This window comes from Schistocerca cancellata, chromosome 10 (genome assembly GCF_023864275.1).
Source record: "Schistocerca cancellata isolate TAMUIC-IGC-003103 chromosome 10, iqSchCanc2.1, whole genome shotgun sequence".
In the NCBI taxonomy this organism is placed as follows: Eukaryota; Metazoa; Arthropoda; class Insecta; order Orthoptera; family Acrididae; genus Schistocerca; species Schistocerca cancellata.
In genome coordinates, this window is record NC_064635.1 from 104263309 (window position 1) to 104282496 (window position 19188).

Sequence of the window (19188 nt, forward strand, 5' to 3'; positions counted from 1 at the left end):
AATTGTCCATTTTTCTAACAACAGGTCCATAAAAAAACTGACATCATTTTTCAGTGGTTTGGATGGAACTGTCTAAGATGTGTGTAAATTATTATTTCAATGGAAGAGTTTTCATGCTTTGATAATGACCACTGAATTTGTAAATCATAAATATAATGAAATTTAACTCGTGTATTTTTGGCACAGGTCACGATAGAAAGAGGAAAGACACTAGGCATTAAGACTTTGGCGATGGCTGAGGACTTGACACCAGCAGGTGAAAGGGAAGTTTTCTTTGAAATGAATGGTCAGCTGCGGTCGGTATTCATAAAGGACAAAGAAGCTGTAAAGGTATGGAACAGTATTATTCTCTTGGTTCATTGTAAATTAAATATTAGTAAATTACAGAGTTCATGTTCAAAATTTGATAAAGATACACAAGACATTTGAGAAAATTTTGATAGTGATATTTTGTTACTATTAAAATATAATTACTGAACAGTAATAGTATTTTAATGTTAACATTGGTTTATTAAAAGTACACAGCTCAGAATTTTGCTATTTCCTTGGTGTGCTTATTTTTCGTAAGATACAATGGGATTCTTCTGAAATCGCCATGATTTTTCAATAAAATATTTGAGCAAGAGTACCTGAACCTTTCTCAGTAATTTCTTGTAAACATCTCCCAAATTCTTTAGATTTCAGTTGATATAATAGTAATAATAGTATGAACTGGTCTATGAGTAGATAGCAGATCTGCAAGAGAGGATTGCGTAATTTACCTTTCTATATGATGATGGTATCTGCACACATTTCCAACATGTCCGAAAGAACATATACCATTGGTGACCATGTAGCTCTCTTGGAATGAAATGATAATTAAATCAAGACTCTAAGCTGTCGACAGACATTGATATACGTCAACAGGAACAGTTGAAAATGTGTGTGCCCCGACCAGGACTCAAACATGGGATCTCCTGCTTACATGGCAGATGCTCTATCCATCTGAGCCACCAAGGGCACAGAAGATAGTGCGACTGCACGGATTTATCCCTTGCATGCTCCCCATGAGACCTGCATTCCCAACTTAATGTCCACACACTACATTCGTTGTGCCCCTGCCCATTACATGAATGTAGTGTGTGGAGATAAACTAGGGAATGTGGGTCTCACGGGGAGCGCGCAAGGGATAAATCCCTGCAGTCACACTATCCTCTGTGCCCTCGGTGGCTCAGATGGATAGAGCGTCTGCCATGTAAGCAGGAGATCCTGGGTTTGAGTCCCAGTCAGATACATTTTCAACTGTCCCCATTGATGTATATCAATGTCTGTCAACAGCTTAGGGTCTTGATTTAATTATCATTCCAATTTACTTTTCAGTGGACTTTCTTCGTGTTCGGAATGTTTTTGCCTTCTGGGTTGTCGTAGGTTTTCATTTTCATGAAATAAAGAATTTGGTAGATAATCTTGTGTGAAGTTTCTTCTGCAACTGCTAAACTGTTGAAAATGAAATGGAGGCTTGCATTGGAATAGTCCTCATGTGACAAAAAACTGGTGGTGAATCTCTTGAAAACACGACAAATTTTGGCCTCATTGACATCAAAATGAAATGTGATGAACACAATTGTTGTTTCACAGAGATGATGCGGTTTTCTCATGATACAGGGAGAGTCAAAAATGATTTTACAACTTTGGAATAATACAGAAATTAACTGTGATAATTTATAGAATTGGTAGATGTCATTTTGTAGCAGCAAGTTTCACATAAGTGTAAACTTTCATTTTGGTTCAGTGTGACCACTATTTGTGATGTGACAAAAATCTCTCTGGTAATAAATTTATTCCCACACTTGTTGCAGAAAATTTGACATAACTTGTGCAATAGCACAGTAGATCTGAATTTTCAGGTTGGCTATGTTGTTTCCTAATGTAGGAACATATGCAAGGTCTGTGATGAAAGCCGAGAGGAAGAAATCCAGTGGTGTCTAGTCTGGGGAGCGTGGTGGTCATGTTGTTGGCCCTTTACAGCCTGTCCACCAACCTGGGAAGTGATTATCAAGGAAACCTCCAACTTCCATGATGAAATGAGATGGTGCACTGTCTTCTAGTAGTAAGCCTTCTCATCATGGTAATCTTCATCGATTTGTGGAATTAAAAAGTTTTCAAGCATATCCAGATACACAGCACCAGTGACAGTTTTCTACAAGAAGAAGAAAGTGTCTTGCTCTTTCAGTTTGCTAAGTGCACAAAACACATTAACCTTGGGATTGCCACAAACATGGTCCAGGGTTGCATTTTGATTTTCACTGCCCTATGCTCTGTAGTTACGGGTGTTCACCATGCCACTGATATGAAATGTTGATTCATTGCTGAAGATTATTGTGTTTAGGAGAGTGTCATTGTCCTCTATCCAACACAACATTTCTCCTCAGAATTCCCCACGTGTAACCTTACCTGCATGGCTTAGGTGCTACACCACTGTGAATCTCTATGGTTTCGAGTGTACACATCTATGCAATACTCGCCAAACAGTCTTGTGTGGAGTGCCAGTCTCTCAAGACTCATGTTGTGCTGGTTTGACTGTGGTCAAAGCCCTCCCTAACCTGTTCGACATAATCAACACTGTGCAGACAACCTTGTGGTTCATCATGTTACAGTGAACAACCTCTCTTAACGAAGTTCTTAAGCCAAGAGTAAGTTGTAGGCCTCCTTGAAGGTTCTTCACCGTATTCGGTATGAAATTTATGCCTAATAGTTGTTGCAGAGTTGGTTTCATGAAACCAGCACACACAGTGAGCACACTCCGCACCAGTGAACATAGCCATTTTAACTGTACACTGTGCTGGCTCTCCTGGTGGCAGTATGGGGTACTGATGCACTGTGTGAATCAAACTTGAGGTTGTTTGCTATAACATGCCATGCCTACCGATTCTGTAAGTTATCTCAAGAGATTTCTATGTCCTCCTAAAGTTGTAACATTCTTTTTGACTCGCCCTGTATATTTTAAAGTATTTTATACTCCAAAATAAAGCTATAAAAAAGGATTCCACTGCTGGTTTACTGCCCACATTTATTTTTAGTGTTGTTGCTTTACTCAGTGAAGGCATATTCAATCTGTGCCTGTATCTCACTCTGTAATATTACTGACATTAAAGGACTCGTAAAGATGTCTTCCTTCTAGTTCGGTTGATGAAAAATTGGTGTTTTAACAACTTTAAATAACCAAGACAACAATGTTTGCATTTAGATTTCAATTACTGTCTATTTTCATAAAACACTTCCTTGGTAATAAACCACTGTTAACAATATCTAACAATTTTACAAAATGTCGGCAATGTTCAAAGACTTCATGGAGTCCAATTTAAATACACAAAAAGCCCGCCAAGAATGTTCTAAAAGCAAAAATTTTATATTTGAGATATTTTGTTAACTGTCATGTTTTTTCTTCTAGTATAAGGTGGTCTCTTACATTTAATATAGAAAAATTAGAGCTACAAAATAAGGATGCTAGAATTTTGAAAGGGTTCCAGTCTAAAATTTGAGTGATTACACAACAACATTTTTCAGTCGTAATATTTTCTGTATTAAAAAATTTAGAAAGGGAGATGGTTTTCTGTATGTAGAAAAGAAGTAAGGCTTCAGATGAAGTAGATCAACCCTAAACAATCAGATGTTAGTGAGGTTAGATATTGAAGTGCATGTTGATTCTCTAGTCTTAAGTGTCTAATGTTTTGTTAAATAAAATGTTTACACTGTTGTCATCAGTCAAATGTGAATTATACTCTGAACAACTCAATTTTCAAAAATTGATCTTGTAAAAGGTCTTGCTGTTTCATGAATGTATGGTTTATTATTAGGTACAAGGAAACAAAGATGAAAAAGTAGTACTTGTGTTAGAAACAATTTCAAAGGAAGTGTAGCTATTCAATGTCACTGTGTTTCTAAATGGTTAAAATCTAAGAAATTAAAGGAGGCTATCAAAACATGCATTATCTATGTATCTTCTTCTGCCTATACATAAACAGTCTGAAAAGCTTTTAAGACTGTTGCAGGGCAGGTTGTGCTGAGAAATAAGTGTTCAGAAAATAATTTGATTCGAAGTTAGCCAATTGGGCTGTTGCGTGTGCAAAGCCAAGTGGCCTACCAGATACAATTGATGTTAGTTGCTATCATAGCATAAACAATAGCACAGGAAACAGCTCAGTCTTTGCCTTGAGTTTGATCCTTACTACTGTCCAGTGCCAAATCACACTCTGGTTTGGTTTTAGGAAATCAATTGGAACACTTATTTCTCAGCACAACCTACCCTGCAACACCCTTACAAGCTTTTCAGACTTTCTGACCACTATGCATAAAGTCCCTCACTGCAATTTCTTTTTGTATGTTTGGGCTAATCGCAGGAACTACTATACATATTTTGATACAGTTGTCACTAATAGACTGATTCATGAGGAAGGTTTCTGTATATAATTTATAAATATTTCATGTGAAATTGGCTGAACTGTGATAAACTGGAGTCCCCCACCACTGTGAAATTGATGACATTGCAACATAGCAGTGAGTACCGTACCACCTCAGAATCGTGTGAGGCCCCGCTAAATGCACTGTCAGGCAAGTGTGAACTATCACCGTGGGAGGCTGGTGTGAACTACTGACGATTTGCGAAATGACCTGCGATGCAGGATGTATCGGATAACAATCGGGTGGACTGCACAGTTCTGGTGCTGCATTTAGACTGACAGTGTGATGTGGTAGCTAGCAGTTCCCATCATTGCCATGAGGTGTCACTTAAAATGCTGATTAAATATGGAGCACATAGCATTTGTGCCTGCTGAGGAGTTTCCTGTGTGCACTGCTTAAATCGTGTTAGCTGTATGACAGTGATGACATTCAATTACCTAATGTTGTTCTGTGAATTTTAATTCTAACTCTGCAAAGTGTCCTGTAAACAAAATTGCCATTATGCCAGACGAGTAATCTGTCATAGATGCTTAGTGCTCTTAGCATGAAGCTAGGGTGGGTCACTAACATTATCATAAAATTCTGAGATTGTTTTCTTACAAGCAAGCTGCAAATGGTGATTTGTTTCTAGTGCTTGTAGGGAGACTTTGAACCTACCAGCTGCTTATGACCTCCTGGAGTAGAACACAACTTATGTAAAATAAATTCGGTTGTTAATATCGTCTGTACACTATGGTTGCCTATAAATTTATCTTGTAGAGCTGGTCCTGCTAGTTAGTCACAGATAATGATCTTCTTTGCTGTGCTCTGATCCTCTTCTCGGAAGATTTCCTGAATCAGATGGAAAAAGAGCTCATTTCTCCTCCATAGCTACATAAATCGTTCATAACCAGAATTCCTCTATTTAAACCATTTATTGTAAAAACAATGTGTGATACAGTGCACTTTACAATAAGCACTAGGCTCCTTTTCTCTGTTCCGTACACAAGAGTGAGTCAATTTAGTTTCATTTTATGACACATTTATTAGCTGATACAGCATCTTTGGTTATTCCTTGGCAGACCACCATAACACCTTCCATCGTGGGCTGCACGGAATAACATGTCCACCACAGCAGGTGGAGACGCCCATTCACCACATGTTCCCACGGGAGGGAGGTGCAACTCCTGCATGTATTCTCGCCTCTGCATAGACAGAAGCATAGTGGCAATGTTTTGCTTCACTTTAGGGCACTTCAGTTAAAAACAAGACTCTTTCTCTCTCGATTCACATGAGTATCTTCATTTCTCAAAAAACCTAACAGTGTACCTTGGTGTTTCTTGGTGAAATGTCATGTTACATTACTGTGGTTTCTCCTGACAAATTATGTTTCATAACTTTGTATGTAATTGTGTATGATAAAATGATACACAATACAAAGCTGTTGAAGTAATGAGCTACTGAAAATGGATCAGTCAGATGAACTCCAATCATACAGTTACACAAACAAAACTGTAATGGTGGTTGTTGTTGTTGTTGTTGTTGTTGTTGTTGTTGTTGTGGTCTTCAGTCGTGAGACTAATTTGATGCAGCTCTCCATGCTACTCAATCCTGTGCAAGCTTCTTCATCTACCAGTACCTACTGCATCCTACATCCTTTTGTATGTGTTTAGTGTATTCATCTCTTGGTCTCCCTCTACAATTTTTACCCTCCACGCTGCCCTCCAATACCAAATTGGTGATCCCTTGATGCCTCAGAACATGTCCTACCAACTGATCCCTTCTTCTAGTCAAGTTGTGCCACGAACTTCTCTTCTTCCCAAGTCTATTCAATACCTCCTTATTAGTTATATGAGCTACCCATATAATCTTCAGCATTCTTCTGTAACACCACATTTCGAAAGCTTCTATTCTCTTCTTGTCCAAACTAATTATTGTCCATGTTTCACTTCCATACATGGCTACACTCCATACAATATTTTCAGAAACGACTTCCTGACGCTTACGTCTATACTCAATGTTAACAAATTTCTCTTCTTCAGAAATGCTTTCCTTGCCATTGCCAGTCTACATTTTATATCCTCTCTACTTCGACCATCATCAGTTATTTTGCTCCCCAAATAGCAAAACTCCTTTACTACTTTAAGTGTCCCATTTCCTAATCTAATTCCCTCAGCATCACCCAATTTAATTTGACTACATTCCATTATCCTCGTTTTGCTTTTGTTGATGTTCATCTTGTATCCTCCTTTCAAGACACTGTCCATTCCGTTCAACTGCTCTTCCAAGTCCTTTGCTGTCTCTGACAGAATTACGATGTCATTGGCGAACCTCAAAGTTTTTATTTCTTCTCTATGGATATTAATACCTACACTGAATTTTTCTTTTGTTTCCTTCACTGTTTGCTCAATATACAGACTGAATAACATTGGGGATAAGCTACAACCCTGTCTCACTCTCTTCCCAACCACTGCTTCCCATTTGTGCCCCTTGACTCTTATAACTGCCCTCTGGTTTCTGTACAAATTGTAAACAGCCTTTCGCTCCCTGTATTTTACCCCTGCCACCTTCAGAATTTGAAAGAGAGTATTCCAGTCAATATTGTCAAAAGTTTTCTCTAAGTCTACAAATGCTAGAAATGTAATGCTTATCGATTTTTAACAAGAAAACTGTGCTACGTTGTTGTTGCTGCTGCTGCTGCTGCTGCTGCTGCTGCTGCTGCTGCTGCTGCTCTCATTAATCAGCAAATATGCTCATCATTGTATTGCTCCCACTGGCTTTCAGCCTATAAAAGTTCGTTTGCGAATGCTTCAGCTCCATAACTCTGTGGTCGTCATGTCTGGCTGCTGTGTGAAAGATCCGGATTCAGGTTTTGGCACTGCCAGGAATTTTTGGTGGGAGGAGTGGAACAGCGTGCACTCGAGCCCAGCGATGCCAACTGAGGAGCTACTAGAGTGAAAAGTGGTGGCTCCAAGTCTTAGAAAGCCGACAATAGCCAGGAGAGCAGTACGCTGACCACAGACTTCTCTGTACCGTATCCAAATGACCCCGTTGGCAGAGGATGACACGGTGGTTGTTCGTCCTGGCTGGCCCCTCTGAGCCAGAACGTGGAGCTTGCTTTGCTCACTTGCATTTTTCATCAAGTGGCCCTGAGATTGTACCGAACCTATGTTTTTACACTGGCTGCTTTCGTCTCTCTCTCTCTCTCTCTCTCTCTCTCTCTCTCTCTCTCTCTCTCTCTCTCCCCCCCCCTCTCCCTCCTATTCCCCCTTTTAACTTGCACAACAAGCAGTAGGCAAGACAAACAAGCAGCACTAGACTTTATAAATAAATTAACCCTTCTTGTTGTATTTACCTCTTGCTTGCATAGGGTTTCCACTAAATAATGAAATACCAACATAACTACATAAATGTTCCCAAACATGTTTCTGAAATGTTGGCATTTTAGGACACCTACACAACCTGAAAATAAAGAGCATTGTGCCAGTTTTTATGGAAACATTGGAAACATTTGCATTCACAATATAGAATTTGCACAAAAATGTTTTTCCATTAAAATTATTTTCAACTTGCATGTGTTCTCTGTGAACAGGAGCTGCACATCCATCCAAAGGCAGACAAGTCTGTGAAGGGACAGGTGGGAGCGCCCATGCCGGGCAGCGTCATAGACATCAGGGTGAAGGTCGGCGACCGTGTGGAGAAAGGTGCGGCGCTAGTGGTTCTGTCAGCCATGAAGATGGAGATGGTGGTCCAGGCACCCATATCAGGTGTCGTCAAGAAGCTGGACATCGAACCTAACATGAAGCTCGAGGGAGATGACCTCCTTATGACGATAGAGTAAGCTCGCTGCCATTTTGTGCCAGACAGACAGACCCACTACAGGTGAGAGGGACGTTTAGCTGGCTGTTCGTAATTACAGTAGTGTGTCATCCTGTATTGGAAACAATTGGTAATGTCGCATGTTTGCAGTTTCTGCATTCATAGGAATGTGAAAGAAAGACACACTGAATTATTGATAAATGTGTACATACTTATTTTGTGTCGCACATCTTATAAATAACATGGAAACACGAGAGAACTGACTGCATATGTGAAAAGTTCTTAATTACCTATGAATTGGGCCCATGAGCTTAGGAAAAGAAGTCAAAGATTTGGTTTACCTTCAGAGAAGATTCTAGAATCAGCCCTACCCCATTTGGGTACAAATTGGCTGTGTTGTGCATCCATAGTTGCTGTGATAAACTCATCTGAAGGAAGGAACTCATTCCAAGCTTTTGCTATTGTAATCTCCTTGGCAGTATCCCATCCTGTTATAATGTTTGAAGCTTTCAATGATTCCCTGGTCCTTAGAGTGGGGGTTTGAAGTAATGGGGGAGGCATAAAAAAAGTTAAGGTTCCCATTTTGTCTTTCAAATTAAAGGTTCAAAGGCTTACTCATTGCTGTTAACAACAAAAAATCATTTCCAGAATTCACAGATGCAAACTGATGGTTTTTGACATTAGGCCTAAGACAGCATCATACCATCCAGTAAAAATGGTAGTCTCCGTCCATGAATTCTTTTTGGTTTTGCCAGTGACTATCAGTTATTTTAACCCCTTACAGCATCGCATGCTTGTAGATTTTGCTATGGTTAGTAAAAGGTACTGTGCGTGCTAGTGCCAGTGGAACATCTATATGACGCATGCAAATTTTGCTGACTGGAGTACTTTTGACTGACCAATGTTTCGATTGATTGCTATTTGGATAAATGGTGCTCTACCGTATCTACAGCAGTGCTCTTGCACAGGAAGGCTGTATGCCTGTACAGTAAATTATTTGCATTTTCACAAAGCATAAGTGTTTTTCCTGCTTTTTTGAATATCACATATCATACATGACTCTGCTACTTTTGAGCAGAGGATGCACACACTTTCTTGGCTAATTGTCTCCCTAGTTATCAGTCCACAGTCAGAAACTTCAGTCACTGGTGTATGTGTCCAGTAACAGCTGATTGGGGATGGGCTAAACTGATTACCACGTATGAATTACTTGGGAAATCAGGAATTTTCAGGAAAATTGAATTTACTAGAAAGCCTTGAGGGGGAGGGGGCGGGGGGGGGGGGGGGGGGAGATTTTGCTGAAACAAAGGCTGTGACGGGACTGGAGTCAAATATGCTGCATGGGTGTACTGAACAGGTTTTGTATCTGTGTATTCGACATGGGTCTGACTTATATGGCAGAGGGTTGAGAGTGGGTGTAATGCAAGGGTAAGCTAATATATTTGTAGCCTGGTGTGCAGCAGAATACCACTCTAGGAGCGTTGGAAAGGATTGCGGGTAGGATGTTCCTGGTTTCCTTGCATGATGATAAATAGGAGGAGGAATTGTGATAGCTTGGAGGTCAGTGTCCAGAAGCGTGGCACCCATCGCTCTGAGGAGGACCAGGGGAAGCAGATGGAAGAAAAAATGTTAGCCTGTGGAGGAAGCAGTGTAGGGTGTCTTGGTCCTGGGTCCAAATCTGATACAATCCTGCTTGTCTCCTTCTCCAATTATGAGGTTTCACATGATTTTGAAATATTGAGAGGGAGGGTTGTGAATACAGTTGTGGGAACTGAGTGACATTGTAGTATTTTCAAGACATGTTATAATTAGATATTGACCTTTGTTATTCACCAAAGACCATATTAGTTGCCTATGAGGGGCTTTCAGAACTTACAGAAATTCTCTAGTGGTTGTTGAACATTACGGCTTGTTCTTATGGCTCTTAAGTCTCGTGGATGTTAATCTTCACTATTTTTAATCCAGCTAATTAAGAAATTGTTTTCAAAAGTAAATGATGATTTTTAACATCGCAACACAGCCTAGTTTACTTACTTCATTTGCATTTATTGCTTTAACCATATTGATGATCAGCTTTTAGTTAGCAACTTTGACAGTTATATCACACAAGTCAGCAACTCGCGAAGTATGTGAATGGCCTAACAAAATTTCATAAGTGTCAACACAGACAACTACCATACCTGTGCTTATTAAATGCTATGTGACACCTGAATAAATAAGTGAATGGATACATTAAACAATGGAAATTCCAGGTTGGAATATCAATAATAAAGATGACACTTTAAGTTGCAGACAGGCACAACAAAAGGACTGTTAACATTGAGCTTTGGCGAAAGCCTCCTTCAGAAAGGAAGTCAGCTTTGGCGAAGATCTTAATGTGTAACTCTTCTTTTGTTGTGCACAATTGCAGCTCAGTGTGTTGTATCAGCAGTGAGTAATGATCTATCCTTTTCTTGAAGTTGTTGAACGAATATATTGATCAACTTAAGAGTTGGTACTGATTAAAGCTTGCTTCTGACTGACCAACACATTTTTGTAGTTGGACAAATTGGGCTGTAACAGTGGAATCTTGACAAGACTTTGTTTCAAGATTTGAACATTCCTGAATAAGATAGTTTTGAACATATACTTTCTGAAAAGATTTGTTTGTTGCAAAGTGGAAAATAAAGGGTTTCAGTTAATATATACCAGTCCTAGAACAGTTAATTATCAGGATCGAATTTTGAAGACTATATGGTCTTTGTGGATTGTAAATTTAGAATTTTTCATGAAAAAGAGTACACCGATGAAAACTAAATTACAATGTTATCATCAGTTGTCTGAAAATTATACACTGAATAATAAAGGTTAGTTTACAGCAATGATATGTTTATAACAATTTCTAACAATTTGATGTACTTATGGTGTATGCACTATGTTTAGAATACAAAATTATTTAAATGTGGGATTGTAGTAAATTGACCTAGTCCATCTTGGCGTACATTTCTTTTCTGTGTCGTGTAGATATTCTACACTTACTCTGAAACTCTGGATTTATGAATAATATACTACCTGATTCGAGGTATCTGGACACCTGTTAGGAGACATTAATATGGGATTTGTCCATCCTTCATCTTTGTGACTGCTTGAACTCCTCTGAAGACAATGAGGTGTTTGAATGTCTGTCGAGGAATGGCAGCCCTTCCTTCCTCAAGAGCTGAAACCGGAGAAGGTAGTGTCATTGGACACTGGAGTCTGGAGTCGAGTAATCATTCCAAATCATGCCAAAGGTGTTCCACTGAGTTCGCATCAGGATTCTGAGCCAGCCAATCCATTTCAGGAATGTTATTGTTGACAAATCAAAGCCTCACATATACTGTTTTATCACAGGAAGCATTGTCATGCTAATACAATCGAGCATCATTTCTGAACTGTTCCACTACTGTACATAGTGTGTAATGTTGTAATAATGAGTTCATTTCTTTGTGCATTTAGCAGTAAGCGGATCACACCCTAATTGTGAAAAACACCATGATACCATAACACCTCCTCCTCTATACTTCATTGTTGGTACTACATATGATTATCCATGCATTTACCACTCTCATACCTTTCCATCAGGTTGCAAATGAGTGATTTGGAGTGATGAAAAAAGCTATACCCTGCGACAGTCGTCCACTGTCCAGCACTTGTCGCTCCTTACATCGTGTCAAGTGTTGTTCAGCACTGACTGCAGAAAATGTGGCCCGTGAAGAGCTGCTCAACCATTGTACCCCAGTATTTTTAACTCTGTGTGCAGTCATTGTGTTAGCTGTACTGCTAGTAACACTTTGAAACTCTCACGTGATTCCTTTCAACGATATCGTGTTAATTTTTGCAAACACTGTCTGCAATGCTAGACAGTCCCAGTCTGTCAGTAGGCGAGGGCTCCCTGATCTCGATTTAACTCTGCTCATTCCTTCGCTTCGACACTTCACTGTCGCATCACCGGCAGCTGACTTGGGCAGCTTTAGAAGGGTTGAAATACCCCTGATGGATTTGTTACGCAGCTGACATCAAATGACGAGTACAGATTCAAACTCACTGAGCTCTCCTGGCTGACCCATTCAGCTGTTGCTGCTTCTCTACTGATAACACAATACTCCCCACCTCCTTTTATGCTGGCGGCTCCACCACGTACGACATTTAGAGGCCAATTCTCCATCAAGCAAGGGTGTCCAGATACTTTTCGTCAGATAGAGTATACTTTAAAAAAACTGCAATTTGTAAAAGCAGAGATAGTCAAGATTTTAACAATTTCCTATCCATGATCACTTGTCAAGTTATTTTCTGGTTAAATTATTCAGATTCTAATGTATACTAATTGTGTATTTCAGGGCTTACTGACAAACATCTTAAGCTAAGACTTGCAACAGGAAACATCTGTCTGAAGACTAGAATTGCTGTCAAAGTGGCAGTGTGTCAAAAAACTTACCGTATCAGAGAATGATTCCCATTTGTGGTATCTGCAGCCAGACAGAACTCCTTGTAGAAACTTACTCGGACCTTAGGGCTGTTTCGTTTTTAAATCCGTTGATGTACCTTGTTAAGCAGTTTGGTCTGTAGGTCGTATAAATGTATATAACAATTCTTACGGCTATATTTGTGATGCTTCCATTGAAAGTCTTTCAAAGTTTTCTCTGTTGGTGAAAATAGCGTATAGAGTTATAAGATGTTGAAATGGTTGATGTGGTTCATAGGGCTCTAATAAAATTTTATGACTGTTAGGTGTTTATATGTGAGAGTTTGTAGCTGGTTACCATAAGCGCAAATAAATAGTGTGTATATTTGAGATAAAATGTGCTGGTAACATCTTACTGTCATGTGTTAACGTGAGTGAAACTGTGATGGGAACAATATGCTGCTCGACTGCATGTGTGATAATTTTGTGGGCCTAGCATTTTTATTTTTATTTTTTTTATGCTGCCGTGTAACTGAATAGGATCTATTTATTGTTGTGAAAAATGGGTGTAATTTTCATGTACGTTTCTTTGGTCCTTTTTGATAAATATTTTTACATATATAAGAAAAGATATATAGTATAGTATTTTTCCCCTTAAAATCTGACATTTCATATGACAGGCTAGTGTCTGGAGAGTACAATTGTTACTGTTGTGAGTCTTACATTTAGTACTGTACTAAGCCCTTCCTTCAGAAAAATATGGGGAAGTCAAAATGTCAGTGGTTGTCTCATTTTAAGTCTATTTGTAAAGGAAAGGGACTGTCATACTATGATACTGCTGCTGTTTTTGTGTTCTCTAAAGTAATTGGTAACAAATTTTGGAAAATCTCAAGCACTCACACCACTCCCCATATTGTGTGTGTGTGTGTGTGTGTGTGTGTGTGTGTGTGTGTGTGTGTGTAAAAAAAAAGAAGAAAAAGTCCACTTCATGGTACAAACTGGAAGTAACAGGAAAAACATGTAAAGTTATTTACAACAGATAAATGTGAAAATGAATAATCACCAGAAAGATGAGCTGTAAGAAATGAACCTGTTACAGTTACAGAATGCCAAACAACAGCAAGTCAACAGTTTCAGAAACCAGGGCCACAACAATTTCTTCTGTTGTGAGATTGCTATAATTTTATGGAGATGCTTTATGTCAAATTGTAACACATCTCTGTAAAAAACAAAGAATTTGATTCTAATGTATGATTGGTTAATTTTGGGTTGAATGTAACTGAAGCTGTGATACGTAACTAAAAATGAATAACATTCACAAGGCTGATGAACAGGCAAGTCTGTTGAAACAAATGTTGGATGATGTTACAATCTTTATCTCATTGTTATGAATTCTGAATTTTACATTTGAAATGTGACTTCATTCTTAAATTATTTTTCACTGTATATACTTCATTCATTTACTGTAAGCTTCACTTTTTGAACAACTGCACTTATAAATTGTCCATTCAGAGTTAATTCTGGAATTGTATAGTGTCTGTTTAAAATTTGAAAAATAAAAATAAATCCGTTTGTATTAAGTGTTTTTCTTCTTTTTATCATCAGCATGTTTTAAATTTGTTGCTTATGTTTTATATATTCTGCTTACCTGTAGTTTGTTGTTGCACTTAGTTTTGAAGCATCTTGAAGTCTCCTATCTAGTCAAACTGAAATGATGTCCTGAAAACTGATGCCACATAGGGTAGATCCAGGTAGATGCAGATGATGTAGACTGGAGATGAAAGGTAAATGAAAGCACATCATCTCCCTTTTTAGCATGTGAGGAAGGAGAATCATCTGACTGTTAAGCAGCCTCACAGGTTTAGTTAAAGTTCACAGTGTCAGAATATATATATAATGACAGAAACATGACTGTAACAGTGCACACAAAACAGCTCAAAATATTGTCACCATAATTTATAATACTGACACGTAATTAACATTTGCAGATCTTCAGTTCTTTTAAACTGAGTATTTACTGCTTTGGCAGATTTTAAGACATCAAGATATTCCACAGTTTCATATTCCTTACACACACACACACACACACACACACACACACACACATTGCACTTAGGACATCAAGGTGCAGAATTTCACCTGAACCGACACAACATTGTGAGCATCAGGCTAACCAAATTCAGACTTTCACATGAATTAACATGCTGATGTTCTCTCTGTACTTGCTGGTCACAAACTTGTTATATGTGTATCAGTCTAATGTGGTCCAACATGTAGACGTTTGCAGTGTGCTTGTCGGGTACAGATTTTTTTCGTTAGTGGTTGAGGTTTTACCTGAATGCTTGCAAGCCACTAGCTGACTACTTTGTGTTAGGGTTGACAATTTAAAGACAAGTGTAAGAACATGTTGTGAATTCTAAAACTACATAATGTTTTGAAATTCGGCGAGGTTAGACTATACCGTTTTGCATGGATTCCAAGACCGTACTATTGTTTGGTTTCTGTAAAATGTTTCAGGTTAGTAATTCACAACAGCTCATGAAACATTATTATTACCCGGTTTTTGGAATCCCATATTTATGAGTATGACATCCATCTTGAAATAAATACTTTAGAATCAAAGTACTCCACTCAAAATCTTAGTTACTGACTGGATTAATTAATGAGAGGTGTTGTCTGATTCAGAAAAATTACTGCAATAAAATTGTATTGTCAAATTTCAGAATCTTGCAATCATTAAGGCAACATAGGTGACTGAAATTTGGAGGGCTGGAACTTTTAATGCCAATTATTTCACATGTTAGTTAATTTCAGATAATTCCAAATATGTTCTTGGAAAGTTGGGTGTGCTGGTTTCCAAATGAGTGGTAACATTAACTCCTCTGCTGATTACTCACTCACAGTGTTTTTCCATTATATGACATTGTCATAAATTTAATTACCTATACTTTTTAATTACTCTGCCTTTAAATAAACAAAGTGCGTCATTGTAATCAAGAAGATAAATATAAACAGAGCTGTATGTTTAAATGAGTGTTTGTAAAAACAACAATTTCACATATTCCTGTTCATTGGTATATGAGATGTGCACCTGTATTAGATACAGAATGAAAAAAGTGAAAAGTTTTAGTCATTCACCTTGCTACGTCACACAGCTTTGAAGCTACTGCAGGACACACTTCACTGTTTTCATTGTTATTAACCACAATACATTTAGAAATTAAGCCGTATTGTTAATTTTTACTTAGCTTGGTGCACAGCTCCAGAAAACAAGAATCACTTCATTTCTTTCTAGATGATGATGATGATGATGATGATGATGATGTGAAGGAGAGAATGAGAGAGATAATGGGGGACAGAAATGCAGCAAGCAAGTATCAGAGTACTAAATGTACACTTATGGAAATGGAATGTCTTACAGATGAACACCACATCTGAGCACTGTCAGACTCATCACACAACATCTTAAGAATGCTTCCAGGAACACCACATGTTGTGACAAGCACATGTGCAGCTGTGCAAGGCCAGAAATAAAGGATGAAGTAATTATTGAATATGAAACCAGGTGAGAGATTCGGGACCTTTTTATTATGAACGAACTGTTGCTGTATCCATAATTTGTGTATAAGTTTTATTTTGTAGCGACTAAAAATTCAGCTGCTAATTAAATGTCAAACTAATTACAGAAAGGTAAGAAACCTTATATTAATGATTCTGTAAATGCAGAACAACTAAAATCCATAAACAGATTTCAATTGTCATCATTTTGTGAGGAATTAATAATTTATTCAATACGGTGGTGGCCATTAAAAAGATTAAAGTTTAAATGGACCATCTTCTCGATCTGAAGACACACACAGATACAGAAAAGCCCATTGTTCTCCAGTTGCTTGACCACCCAGCAAGTCGACACGAGAACTCCTTTTTTCATCCATAGGCACACTAGTGTGAGGTGCTGGCCAGCTAACAAAACCCTGTATCACCACTGATCCAGCCAATTCTGCAACATCATTTTGGAAGGATGACCAGTTGCTGTATTACCTGTGATCACGTCCTGGCTGTAGGCACGCTCCACCATGCTGCAGTAAAGTTTAAGTGTTCGTTACTCAGAGAAAAGTTTCGATTAGATTCAACCACAGATTAGATTCTTTGGCGATCGTGAGTATTTTGCAATACAACAGGAGAATGGCAGCAATAGCTGTATGGTGAGGTTAACCAAAGTCAGCCGACTCCCCAGTTTGGTGCCTAAACCTAGTTCTTAATGTTTCGTAATTTCTCTCAGAAGTGTTCTCAGTGAAGCCTGTGTAGGTACAGGTCAATTCTCTTTCTGTATATCATTTTGTCAATGTTTTTATGTCAGGGGAGGCTGCTCTTAGTTAAGAGTGCCTTGTTCTGTATCCTATTTCACATTGTAATTTCTACTGCCCTTCCCCACTATCCATTCAAATATCAGGGGTTCCCTGCAAGTAGGGTCATTAGTCTGTGCCTTCCCACAATCTGATACTGGGTTGAATATTAATGAGATCCCGATGGGCCGTCGATATTTATCTCTTCCATTACCAGGGGGGGGGGGGGCAAGCTCTTGTCATTTATGCCACCAAGAATACGAATACTGTGCCACACAGTTCAGGTGAGGTACTGCAATTCCAGTATTCAAAGCCTTTGAGATATGTTGATCAAAATTTCATGCTTTTGTGAGACCGTTTCCAGTATATTGATTGTTATTGGGTGTGCCTAATGTCACTGGAACTTATGAGGTGGAATTTCATGCGAGCATGCCCAGAGTATGTGCACATGCAGCTTATTGTCATCTTATTGACCCTGAGACATATCAAATCTTTGGTGTGAGGGACACGGAGGTATCATACCAATACATTGCACAGACAGTTGGCTCTAGTGCAGTGACTGAACAATGAGTGGTGATCAGATAGACTTTGTGTGACACTGTTGCAAGGAAAGTAGGCACAGATCCTTCCAGGAGGACTGCACCACAAGAAGATCGCAGGATTATTTGACTGGATCTGGTAAATAGACACATTACAACAGCTGAAATCCCGTCAGATGTTACAGGCAGTGTGTATGCCCAGTATTGTCTGGGACAGACTGCTGGAAGCTGGGTTGATGTCACGAGTTGTTTGCTGTTGATACAATACCATAGAAAATTGAGACTTGCACAGTACAGAACCAGAGTCAGCTGCAAGATCGATTGGTATTCAGTGACTAACCTCACTTCTGTTACTGGTGATCAGACTGATGCCACTCTGTCCACAGACGTGAAAGGTCACAGGAAGTGGCGATTCTTGAGACATGTACCTCCTAGAGTACTATAAATGTGGTGTGGGGCGCTACTGGATGCAGCAACAAGACTGATTTCATAATTTTGGAAGGGCAGCTGAATGCTCGCTAGTGTGGGACAAGAATGATAAAACGTTGTTATTGTCGTGCGGATCCTTAACTGGACTCTCTGGTCCTCTTGTTTGTCACTTGTAGAGCATGTCTGGGATGTGATGGGAAGACATATACAAGCTGTGATAAAAAAGTAATGGAAACTTTTGTTTTTCTTAAAGAATCTTTATTCATCAACAACATAAACTTTGTTCTCTTGAACCCTTTAACATTTTTTTTGTGCCAAAAAAGTTCCAGACACGCTGGCTACAACGGTGTATGTTAATTTTTATAGTGTATCAGCTGCAACAGAAATATTTATTTTCAATGGAAACCTCGTGTACACTTCTGTGAATGTTCAAGTTTTTTTTTTCATACACAAGTGCTCCCACATGTTGGGCATTACTGTAAAAGTAAAAATATCAGCAAGTGAATGTAGCAGTGTGCAGCAGTTTGAGACCACCAGAATTCATGGAAGTAGTTGTTAGTTACATTCCACAGTACAGTTTATTATTATTATTATTATTATTATTATTTTTTTTTTATTATTATTATTAGACATGATGATGATGATCTCTCAATTGACAAAAGATTGCAGAATAGTCTCTGATCCGGATCTCCATGAGGGGACTGCCAAGGGGGAGGTGACCATGAGAGAAAGACTGAATAACCAACGGTAGGATAACATTCTACAAGTCAGGTCTGGAAATGTCAGAAGTTTGAATGTGGCAGGAAAGCTAGAAAATCCAAAAAGGAAAATGCTGGTGCAGTCTAGATCTAGTGGGGTCAGTGATGTGAAATGGAACGAAGACAAGGATTTCTGGTCAGATGAGTATAGGTTAAAATCAACTGCAGCAGAAAATGGTATAATGGGAGTAGGATTTGTTATTAATAGGAATGCAGTGCAGAGAGTGTGTTACTGTGAACATCTCAGTGATACAGTTGTTCTACTCAGAATCAACAGCAAACCAACAGCAACAGCAATAGTTTAGGTGTACATGCCAACACAAGCAGAAGATGAAGAGAGAGAGAAAGTATATAAGGATACTGAATGTGTAATTCAGTATGTAAGGGGAGATAAAAATCTAATAGTCATGGGGGACTGGCATGCAGTTGTAGAGGAAGCAGTAGAAGAAAGGGTTACT

The 19188-nt window shown here is 38.7% G+C and overlaps 1 protein-coding gene across 4 annotated transcripts in view; it reads left to right on the plus strand.

Moving 5' to 3' along the window:
* The window catches only part of LOC126106847 (pyruvate carboxylase, mitochondrial), a 183017-nt gene extending 168783 nt beyond the window's left edge, over nt 1-14234 (plus strand). For all 4 annotated transcript variants that reach the window (XM_049913241.1, XM_049913243.1, XM_049913242.1 and 1 more), the window contains 3 exons: nt 187-330; nt 8012-8301; nt 12594-14234. In XM_049913241.1, coding sequence (XP_049769198.1) covers nt 187-330; nt 8012-8260 — 393 coding nt within the window. In that variant the 3' untranslated portion in view covers nt 8261-8301; nt 12594-14234. The remainder of the gene's footprint in view (nt 1-186; nt 331-8011; nt 8302-12593) is intronic.
* Nucleotides 14235-19188: the final 4954 nt, after the last annotated feature.